Consider the following 12,459-nt stretch of genomic DNA (forward strand, 5'->3'; position numbering starts at 1 on the left):
AGCAATTTTATGCACTTTAGATAAAATATATATTAAGTATTTAGTATGTAATTTAGTTTATAGATACGTGTGTTTATGTAGTCTATGTTTGTGTATCTTGTACAGTGTGTGCTTATCTAACCGCCTTGATCATATTTTATATCTATAAAAAAAGTATCTGTTAAAATGCTGTAGAGTAAATTACAGCTAATTATAAATTAATTATTAACTTGTATAATTACACAATTTATATATAAATTTAATTATACATTTTTATCTCATAAACGGTAAGTTCTGAATAAAACATAATACAATAATTAAAATTGTTCCTAATTGATTTTTATTAAATCTATCTATATATGATATATATAGTACAAATATGACATGACAAACCAGTCATTTTTATTTTTAGTAAGAAATTACGAATATTTAATGTATAATAACTGAGCTTAAACCGACCGATATTAGATGTATCAGATTTATTTAGAAACTAAAAGTGTTAAACAGGATACAAAGCTTTTTGAAATTACTGGATATACCCAGTACAATCATAAGAAATATGACAGTAGTATTCAGTGCTATTCGAGTTTTCATTTTTAAAAATATTTAACGATACGATTGCTCATCTTCTGTAATCTAAACTAAACTAAACTAAATGAAACCACGTCCTTTCATAATCCATGAATATCCAACTTTTTCAATAAAAATTTAAAGTAGCGCTTCGTTTTCAAATGATAGTCCCCGAAATCTTACAATAGCTCAACTAACCATAACAATTGCTTTCTACACATCTACTATATGCTGTGGTATAAAACCACAGAATGTCTGCCCATAGTTTTGGACTCTTTTTACGAATAGTTTCAGGCAAACGTAGCTTCAGAGCTGCAGAAGTGAAGTAAGAAAAGAGCATGTTGATATGCTGACATTATAGTTATTTCTTTTTGGCGTGAGTTCTTTAGTTCCGTCCTTCGGCTTCCACTTGAATGCGCACTGCCACTGTATCGTTTTAAAGAGTAAAAACTACTAATAGATTAATGGAATGAAAAATGAACATTTTTATTAAAAATTTAACAACAAATTAAAATACAGTCTCCTTCATGCTTTTTAACAATTTGGCTCTCCGAAAAAATTCATGAAACACTACACTACACTACAATAATCAAAGAAAACTGTTATGACTGTTTAAACTCTTTGCATAGCATTTACTTGATTGGTCGGTTGTTTCTGGATCGTATGCATAGGTCGAAGTCTCATCTTAAGTTATTAGACATTTTATCTCACCATCAGGGTGAGTCAAAAAGCATTGCTTAACCGACTTTAGCCATGAATTTTTTTGAAAAATTATGTATTTTTGACACCAAATGAAATTGTACTCATATCAACTGATATCCATTATCAGTGATTCAGTATGAGTGAAACTCTTAATTATCAATCGATGAACTTTAAGCAATAAATCTTTGATTTTCTTGGCATGCTCTTCATCAATGATGTTAATGATGAACCTTGTTCCTAAAAGTAATAATAATAGTATGATGTATTATTGACATGACCTGATCAAGCTCGATGAAACTTAAGTCCAGTATTCGGTGAATGAATTCAATAAGATAAATGCTTGTTATTTAATTTGTTATTTTAATTTAAAGATGATCTTACATTTTAATGAATGAACAATTAGTAATTTATACTTTTGTATAGTAATGTTGAAGCATTATCATCAATACAGAATTTGTTATAATAGTAGATACACATGTATACAATACTATATTATATAGTTACACATTCCTGCCTTGAATTAGAAGTGATTAGCTTATAAGCTAAGAACAACAATAAAGGATCTATAATTAAGCATGTCACTAATACAGCGTTTAACTGTTTTGTAATATATACGAGTATATTAAAAATATAAATATTTATATATATATGTATATTTTTTTTCTCTTTATTTTTATATTTATCATTTCTAGGTTCACGTTCTGGTTCACACGGCAGTGCGAGCAATGCATCTGCTACGTCGATTCGCTCGACGCGTAGCAATTCTGTAGCACCTGGCAACATTGGAAATAGTCATCATGAACGCAAGGACTCTTCGCACCACAAACATCAGCATCATCAGCAGCAGCAGCAGCAGCAGCAACAGCAGTCTCTGATAACGAACATCACCCCAAATCCAGTGGCCGATAGCGTCACCGTAGAAATAATTGAACCGGAAAAATAAATTTGAAAAATATTTTGAAAATTAATTTTATTATAAATAATATTATATTAACTTGCTTTAGAATTTATCCAAAACAAATAAAAAGTGGAGGCTTAAGAAAAATTAATAAAATTAAAAAGATTTTATTGCGCACCTCAAAGTGAATAGCAAATATAATGCTAAAATAAAAAGTGAAATTATTTATGGAGTACATTCACATAAATGTACAAATGCAAATTTATTTTTAAATTTAGTAAAAATTTTTCAATGAATTTTAGAAAGTCAACTTTTGCGTAATCACACAAAATCGCTAATTTCTTTAAAAATAAAACTGAAAAAACCTTGCATAACAAATTCATTTTTTCCTTAAACTGCTTTTGTTATATATAAAATATATAAAAATTTAAAAAGCAAACGCAATGGCAAATGCAAATATTTATATAATATTTAATATTATTTTAAAAGATACAAACACATCATAGCGTTAACACAATTAAATCGAATGAAGATAAAAGATACAATTTAACATATTTTTCCATGTGAGTTATCTATCACTGTGCACAGAAACAGATACATTTTTTAAATTAATTTATTTCAAAACTTAATATAGTAAATAGTAAATATTTAATATAATATATAATATATATATTTCAAATAAGGATAATACAAAAATATTTAGCTTAACTATAAAAACATGAAAAGAACTATCTGCATAAAATGAAAAATATTAATAAAAATAAAATTTATTAGAAATAATTAGTTAAATTCACGAGACACGTTTATAGTTAATAAATATATAGCATTTTATGTAGAAATAGAAGAATATAATATTTTTGCCACTTTCGAATAAACAGATCTTATGAATGATCAAAGATATAATGTATAGCCACTCACTTTAGTACACATACCCATCTAAAGCGTATAGAATCTACGAAGTAGCATTTCATGCCAAATAAAAAATAATAGAAATCGTTATATTTCTTATTAAGCATTACTCATTAGCATCATCGAACTACATATATTACTTTTAATATTGATATTTATATATAAGTGAGATATACATATATCTTGACCTCGTCTACTTCAATATAAGCGACCTTCAAGTGAAAAACCCAAATTAATTCGTAATTAAAATTTAAAAACAAAACTAAAAGAAACTATTATATTGTAAAATATAACTTCGGGACCATATTTTCTAATCAAAATATGCGTTTCAAACGATATTTACTTTTCTCTTAAGTTTATCTATAAGTCTTTAAGCCTTTATCCTTATATGCCTAAGCGCTAGAAAAATCGTCGCAAACGCCATTTATGCACTTTTGAACTAATGAAGAAGTAAACAAAATTAATTAATTGCTGAGAAATTTATTTATTTATTTAAAAAAATATGTATATTGAAAAAACGTTAAATAATTATAAGCAACAATTAGGGAAGTAATTTATATTGTACACCTTTAGTGTATTAAATTAATTTTTTTTTTTAAGTTTTAACAGAAAGCCTAAAAGCAAATTATTTTTAACAGTGTATGCAGTAATTTTCATGAAAACAAATTATATCCGTAAATACATATATATATTATGACCCAATGTTCCCCTGGGAATGCAATGGGATAAAGAAGAAGACAGATATGTATATTACAAAGACATTTTGTTGCTAAGTCCTGGATTCATTGGCCAGATAACAAGTACGCATAAGTTTTAAATATTTCTTCAAGATTATTATAAAAGAAAATATGAAACGAATGACCTGACCACTAACATCCAATTAAACAAATGTATTACTCACATCAATTATAAAGGTACTTGTCGTTTTAAACAGAATATATCAATTTAAACTGTTTAACAAGAAGATGCCGCTCATAGACACCCGCGTCCGCTAGAAAAATCGATAGGGACGTGGTTATAGATCTGTTATGCGATTACACGCTAGTTTCCAAAATTCAAAAGTAAGTTAAATAAAGATACGTGAAGTCGTACTTAGAGTATCAAATTTTTGAAGTTATACATAAGATCGATAATATTTTGATTAATTTTAATCATAAAAATATTTTATTTAAATCTGTTTATTCATGAACAATTTTCATTTTAATGAAAGATATGAATATATAAAAACAATCAAATGTATTATTCATTGAATCACTTGTGCATGTTTCTACGTAAAAATAGTTACAATGCGTCAAATTCTTAAGCCTAGGTGTGCCCGTCTTTCATAAGAAGGACTCCCACTGAGATTTATTTAAATATGTACAGCTATAGGAATACAAATGCACAAATTCTTGATTAAAGTACAATAATTATTGTATTTAATTCTTTTTAAAAAGCTTTAAAAGCTAGCTGTTTCATAGAACAGCGCACACAGATTAATCTTGATGCATGAATTACAACGCTAATAGAAAAAACAATAGATCTGTGTGATAATGATAAAGATAATCTGTGTTATTGTTAAAATAGTGATTTAAAGTTGCAACATTGTTGATATAATGCCATTCCAAGTTTTGATAACTGTCTGATATTACGAACTTCTCAACGAGAGAGAGAGAGATATTCTGGCTTTCGTTCGAGGAAATGAACGTCTTCTATATGATCGGGGTTCAGCTGTAACATAAAAAATGTACAATAAAATTCTTATTGTAATCCATACTTAAGAAGTTTTTTTTTTTCTTTAGCATAATGTCTTTGAGTTGAATTAGCGTTCCTGCATACAGTTTGTTTGTTTTCCAAAATTTTTCTCTAAAACTGATTTAGTCTTCCTATGAATCTTCGAAATTAAACAGCAAAACACCAAAGAAGCACATTAATACTTTTAAACTTAATCCTCACAACTAAACTATTTGTACATTTACTTAAGTTTTATTTAATAAAAAAAAAATAAAAAAGAAAAAACAAACAAACAAATTACTTTATAATGTAAAAATAATAATTGCATTTTTCTCTTTCAAACAAAACAATCTCAACTTATTTTGTAATATTTTTAATTCAATCAACGTACAACAATCAAAAATTTGCAAATTATACAAAAACACAATAAAATAAATTTAATTTAAAGTTAAAGTTATTAAAAATACATGAAATGTGAGATCATGCAAATAGCACAATTGGCCCCCAGGCCTAAGGAGATCGATCCGAAGAATCACCGTGATAACCTAAAATCACGAAAGTAAATATCTTAATTCAAAGTAAATTAAAAGTAAACAAAAATTTAGAAATCGTTCTCAATAGCATATATTAATTATAACATATATTATAAACCCGTATAATATAAGCAAATCTTTTTTAATGCTCTTATACAAAATAGGGGAAGATTTTCTGTTTGAACATTAAAAAATATTTGTTTAAATATTCTCAGCATACAAAATATATATTTAATATAGAAACAAAAAAAAAACGCAGATACAAATAGAAATCAGATACAAATCTTAAATCAATAAAACATCAATTCAGTATATAATTTCGATTTTATATAAAAAATTATTTTGAAATTGCTTTTTGTGCTCAATCAATAAAGCTTAACTGTGAGAAAAAATATATTAAATAAAACATATATAAACGCAAAAGTTTATAGAAAAATACAATTGAAAAGAAAATTAATATAAATTGCACATAAAATTGAAAAGATATACTTATACAAAAGCAAAAATCTTGCAAAAAATAATAATGAAAACTTAGCTAATTAATTTATTATATAATGAAACAAGCGATTTAGCTTTAAGTCAAAATATATATACATACTTGGAATAAAAATTTAATACATATATATATATATATATATATATATATATATAAATACAAAAAATATTTACGTAGTTTGTAAAGTTAGAAAATTTTTTTCGAATTAGTAACTTTATTATACTAAATTAAAAATTCCAATTTTTTAAAATATAAAAAATACATATTAAATGCATCGAATTTTCTATGAAAACATTTATTTACACATGAACCGAAATCATTAAATTTTACTAAAAAATTCTAAAAAACTAAAAAAAGTAAAAACAAATCTGGTTTTGGAATTTGGGGAAGAATTTTAAAATTGATTTGTTTTTCAATTTCTTGTAGATTTTACAAAATTAAGAAACAAAAATAGGATGGAACAAAATAATTTAATACATGGAAATAAATATTTGAACTATTATAACACTCTTTCTTTGAATTTCGGAAAAAAAATTAACTTATAAATAAAATTAAACACATATAAATGATTCTTTTACAAACCAAAAAATGCTTTAATTTAAAAGACGATCCGATATACAATTTGTGTAAAAAGTACACTTAATTAAAATAAAATAATTTTTATACATATAGTGCAATAGCGATAATAAACCTTATGCAAAAAATTTAGAAATATTAAACTAAAACCGAACTTTCTTAAAATGACCCCTTCCCTTCTTATGCTGTGTTATTTAAAACTTTTTCGCTATATATAAGCTAACATACATCATTCGTATATTAAGACATAACATATTGTATCATTTTTTGCTATGAAAATGAATGTTAAAAAATATAAATTCAGTTTATAAACACAATATAACATAATTATTTATTGATATTCATATATTAGTGAAAATTTAAATGGTAATAACACAAACACACAAAAAAAAATTAATTACATTTTTTCAGTTTCTTGCTTTTAATAAGCAACTATCATATATCATATAAACTCTGTTTTTATATGTAGAAAATATTTTTGTTAAGTAAAAATAATTACACAATTTAAAAGTTACACACAACCAAAACTTTACAAGAAAATTTTATTACATACATATATATATTACTAAAAAAATATATAATAAAAAAAATTCTTATATATTTAAACAGAAATTATGAAGACGCCGCAATTTATATATTTAAAATCATTTTAATAGACAAAAATTATATTATTAAAACTATTTAAATTATATTATCATATAAACTTTAAATAAAATAAACCTTAAATAAAATATATTGCAACTCTGTTTCAATTCATATACAGTACGCGCTCAGTTATGTGAACTAATTCAGATAGAGCAAGTTCACATAATCGAAATGTTCACCTAATCAAAATTTTTTTTTTTTTAAGTTTTTTTCCTAATTTTATTAATAAAAAATACTTTATATGAATACAATCTTTAGTAACACTTGTTATCCAGGTATTTTTTTAATTGATCATAATCCACTGGAAACAAAAACTTTTTAAAGCATCTTGACTTTGCTGCTTTTCCCACAAACGCCAGATGCATTTGTGCAGGCTAAAAATGTAAGGCGCGCTTTTTCAGCTTTCACGCAGGTGCAGCTGTTTCATGTTTCCAAGCCAAAGTTTTAGAAGGAAGCACTTTCCAAAAAATACTTGGCTCGTCTGCATTATAGATATGATCTTCTTTTGGGTTCTGCGCTTTTATTAACGAATTAAAAGTGCTTTTAAAGGAATTCACAAGATGAGAACTCGAAGGTAACTTAACCCCTGAAATTTTTAGAAGCTTTATTCCAAATCTTCGCTAAACTTCTAAACCCATCTATCGCTGGGAAAAAATATTCTTTTCTTTCAATATGTTATATATCTCTTTTGCTTTTGTTTTCAATATTTCACGAGAGACTGGAAGACTTCTACTTCGTTGTGCACAGAACCACTCATAATTTTGACGCGATTTAGGCATCTCTTCGAATTTCAAAGTTTTACTTTTAGAACCAGCCACATAATTGTCTGTGGTATCTAAATCTTTTTTTATTTTTTTTTTATCGTACTAACTGAAGATTTTGATATGTAGTATTTTTTTGAAATCGATGTAACCGATGATCAACTTTCTAAATTTCTAATCAAGTCACATAACGATCACATAATGTTAAAACTTTTTGCGGCATTGTGATGTCGACTGATAAAGGCAGAAATTGATTTCTGGCTTTTGGAAAAAGCCTATGCAGTATAACATTAATTGCAAAAGTAAATAAGAAAAAACAAAAAAAATACAACAAAGTAACTGTTTCATCAGAATGCTGGGGCCTAGAAATTGTAATAACATTATAACAAAAACGAAATATGAACATCTTTTAAGATAAATTATATTATTTGTAAGCCTTAGAAGAAAAAAATAAAACCAAGAATACAAATTTTTAGTTGTTCATATAATTGAATTATCACCTTGTTCACTCTATGGAATATCACATGTTAAATTTTTACTTAATCGAGTATTCACATAACCGAGCGTATACTGCATATTTTTATAATTATAGTATTCCCTAAGATATAACATGCAATAACACTTCTATAAACAACCCACACTTCAAACTATGCAAGTTAATGCTCATTAACTGTTTAACCGCCTCTGGATGTAGCTGCCGCACATGTGTTTTTTACCTTCAAAGTCTTTTATAATCATCTGCTGCAAGAAGACAAGAAAAAATCTCACATATTTTCTCTCAAAAATAATTGTTTTACTCCTTTTTACACATTTTCGATTGCCTTTAGGTACATTCGTATACACGAGTAGTATCACAGCTAGTAGAGGGCATCTTTCCGCCATACATACTAATATAATACGCTCTTTGAGAAGGTGTTAGTCTATGCTATACCTTCATAGCATAGACCAGTAAACTGTGTCACGATTTAATCTATCTATACCTAATGTATGTTGTAAGTTTACTCCATCGTCTATCTCTTCAATTGGCTTACACCAAACACAAATCTGAACTAAAATCACAAGCGTGCTGGATCTCGATACTGGTTAAACTCAACCTCCCATTCTTACCTGCTAAAAGAACGAATTTAAAAAACATATCTGTAATCAATGAAGGCACTTTATTAAATGCAAATTGACAATGCAAAATATAGAAAGTTTAAACATAATTGGCTATATGAAACATTACATTACAAAAATAATACAATACATTTAAAAGTACTATCGATACGATACTGATTTGTTTTAGAGTAATGCTTAATTCTAGTCAGTAACTTAGCTTACATTTGGCTAGAGCTAGAGCTTATCGAATAATTAAGTATTAAGTATGTAAAGCATTTATGAATACAGTCATAAATTCCTAGCACCGTGTTGCACATAAAAACGTTATATGTGCAAATTATTTTCTGATCAATTATAGCTTGCAATTGAAGTAATCAATGCTATTATTAGTAACGTTATTACTAAACCTAAGTAATTCTGATCAATTACATTTATATTTTCGTAATTGTAATTAATTTAAAATTAATTTGTAATATAATTCAGTTGTGCTGTACGTATACGTATTACAGGTAATTCTTATAAATTCTAGTATCACTCCGTGGCAAATCAGTTAGCTTACTATGAACTGTTTAAATCTTCAATGCCAGACTCATTGTGCTTTATATTGTAACTATATTTAGCAATTTGTAATAGTGCAGCAGATGTAGCTGTACCAGTTTTGTCTACTAGTTCTCTTAAATAGCCGTTGGGATTTTGTAGAAGCTCATACGGATGTCCTAACTCCACAGCCTGCCCTGCATCCATCACTAACACCCGATCACTATCCATTACTGTATGTAATCGATGAGCGATTGTTAGCACTGTGCAGTCAGCGAACTTGGAGCGTATAGTTTTTTGGATAAGTTTGTCAGTTCTACAAATAAAATGATTAATATATGTAGCAGTTTATAATGGTTGATGTTCATTTATATAAATACTTACTCTGGGTCCACATTTGCGGTAGCTTCGTCCATTATCAATATACGATTTTTCCTTAATATAGCTCGTGCCAGACAAACCAGTTGTCTTTGCCCCACACTGAAATTTGAACCACCATCATACATTCTGCAATCTAAGCCACCAATCAACGTTGAAACGTGGCCACGCATTTCCACATCAGACAGCGCCTTCCACATTTCTGCATCACTGCGTTCATCCAATGGATCTAAATTATAGCGCAAAGTACCTGAGAAAAGAACTGGATCTTGTGGTATAATCGAAATTTTACTACGTAAATCATGTAGGCCCATATTTTCAATATTGACATCATCAATGCGAATTAAACCTTCATTGCAGGCCAATCTAAATAATGATTGTATTATTGAAGATTTACCAGCACCTGTGCGTCCAACAATACCAATTTTTTCACGACACTCAATCGTGAAATTTAAATCTTTAAGTACATAAACATCATTGGGCGAATATTTTAACTTGAAATCACTGAATTCAATACGTCCTTTATTAGGCCAATCACCTTTTGGCTTATATTTCTCAGCAGTTTCCAGTGGCGGCTCTGATGGTTGGTCCATGTATTCAATAATACGTTCCACACTAGTCATTTCATTTTCCAACTCAGCGGTTTGTCGCAAACCCCACTGGCACATACCAATCATTGTTGTAGAGTGTAATATAGCCAAGCCAACATCTCCACTGTTGAACTCTTTGCCCAACAACAGAAAACTAAAGGTTACTGCTGAAATATATAAGACGCATACAATATCAGACCAAAGGGCAAATGCGCGAGTACAAGATAAGAACAGGAACCAAGCGGAGGTATTAGCATTTTGATAATCATGAAACTCTGTTTCTAGTGCAGATTCAGCCTCCAAGGCACGTATAGTAACTAGACCCTGAAATGTCTGATTTGTAAGTGAATAAACAGGACTGCGCGCTGCAAAATAAATCATTTACAACACATATATACATTTTAGTATTATTATTACTTACTTATTGACTCTATGCGCTTAACGCTTCGACTAGTGTTAACGTAAAGATATCTCAGCATTACTAGGCATCCTATGATTACAATCGCAGGGACTAAAAGCCAATAGTTGGCAACAGCAACAATTATTAAAACTCCAGAAACATCAATGGCAAACTAAAATAAAAATAATATTTATAACAATCTGACTTCTAAGAACAACAAAATAAATATCTCTAATATGTTTAATAATTCTAAACACGACCATTAAAAATCATAAAAGACTAAAAACTGAATATCATCAAATAACATAGTATGTGCACTTACTGAGAAACAATCAAATAATGTGTGCGGCATATCTGTATCTACTGTGCGTATATCCTTCGAGAATCGGTTCAGAATGCGACCGGAAGAGTTCGTATTGAAGAAGTACATACTAGCTCTTGTAATACCACGGAACAAACGATCATGTAACTTTAACGAAATTCGTAAGCACATTCTAAAGAAACCGAATGTACGCATCAAATGTATAATCAGAGTGGCTCCTAATATAATTGAGTAAAATATGATTAGTTCTTGTCGTTTTTCGTCCTCATTATCAATTTTTCTAATAGTAACATTGGAAATTATATCTGTCTCATTTTCCACGCTAAATGTATGCATTGTAGATGGTAGTGTTGTGTTGAAAGTGGAATTTTCTTCTCCTTCGGTCCAAAGAACTGATTTTGGTTGAATAGATTCATCAACAAGTGCTACTTTTTCTTCCCATATAACCCTATCAAGAAAAATTAGTTAGTATCTACCATAATTAAAAATTTAAAAAAATCATTTTAATTTACCAGCGTGATAAGAAATAATCTACTCCAGTTAACATAAAACGAGTACAGATAAACAAGCCCACGATTACTAATAAAATAATGTTGCTTTCTAGTGCCTTAAAATATGACATATATACACTAAATTTCACAGATCCGACAGCCTGCATTTCCTTGTTAGCATCTTCAGCAGGTTGTTCTCCTGGCTTTAGAAGTTTCTGATGGTGTTCCATACTTTTCTCCGAATCACTTCGACTTATATGACTACCTACACTAACAGCATCATCCCCTCCTTCCTCGTGCGTTTGCTCTAAAAATTGAAACTGTTTCGATTTTTGTAATTCTTGGTAGCTACCTTGCGCAACAAGACTGCCAGAACTCATTAACAGCAACTGTTCTACATCAAATAAATACTGCAGTTGATGTGTTACAAGTATACGGATTTTACCCGAAAGAAAATCAGTAATACAACGCTCAAAGATATGTTTACCAACATGAGTATCTACTGCCGACAATGGATCATCTAATAAGTATATATCAGCTTTTCGGTATACAGCACGTGCCAAACTAACACGTGCCTTTTGGCCCCCACTTAAACTCACACCACGTTCTCCTACAATGGTTAGATCTCCACGAGGAAATAGCTCTAAATCTCTTTCGAGTGCACAAACTTTTAGTACACGGTTATATCGTCGCTCGTTATAATCTTCAACGAAAACAATATTATCGCGAATAGTGCCTTCAAAAACCCATGGCTCTTGGGCGGCATACGATATTTTTCCATGTACTAATGCTTCACCGGAATCGATTTTTACTTCCCCGAGCAGTACATTCAAAAAGGTGGATTTGCCACAACCTACTGGT

The 12,459-nt window shown here is 28.7% G+C and overlaps 2 protein-coding genes across 4 annotated transcripts in view; one reads left to right on the forward strand and one right to left on the reverse strand.

Moving 5' to 3' along the window:
• Positions 1 to 2,248, forward strand: part of LOC119679109 — a 43,987-nt gene extending 41,739 nt beyond the window's left edge. For 2 of the 3 annotated variants that reach the window (XM_038091287.1, XM_038091288.1), the window contains exon 7: positions 1,944 to 2,248. In XM_038091287.1, coding sequence (XP_037947215.1) covers positions 1,944 to 2,194 — 251 coding nt within the window. In that variant the 3' untranslated portion in view covers positions 2,195 to 2,248. The remainder of the gene's footprint in view (positions 1 to 1,943) is intronic. The other variant, XR_005252388.1, reaches the window with a different exon arrangement.
• Positions 2,249 to 9,399: 7,151 nt separating this feature from the next.
• The window catches only part of LOC119676907 (probable multidrug resistance-associated protein lethal(2)03659), a 3,300-nt gene continuing 240 nt past the window's right edge, over positions 9,400 to 12,459 (reverse strand). The window contains exons 2-6 of the mRNA XM_038088174.1: positions 11,620 to 12,454; positions 11,108 to 11,555; positions 10,807 to 10,957; positions 9,802 to 10,750; positions 9,400 to 9,733 (exon numbers count right to left, since the gene is read on the reverse strand). Of these exons, the coding sequence (XP_037944102.1) occupies positions 9,439 to 9,733; positions 9,802 to 10,750; positions 10,807 to 10,957; positions 11,108 to 11,555; positions 11,620 to 12,454 (2,678 nt within the window). The 3' untranslated portion in view covers positions 9,400 to 9,438. The remainder of the gene's footprint in view (positions 9,734 to 9,801; positions 10,751 to 10,806; positions 10,958 to 11,107; positions 11,556 to 11,619; positions 12,455 to 12,459) is intronic.

Source organism: Teleopsis dalmanni, chromosome 2 (assembly GCF_002237135.1).
Source record: "Teleopsis dalmanni isolate 2A chromosome 2, ASM223713v2, whole genome shotgun sequence".
Classification (NCBI taxonomy): domain Eukaryota; kingdom Metazoa; phylum Arthropoda; class Insecta; order Diptera; family Diopsidae; genus Teleopsis; species Teleopsis dalmanni.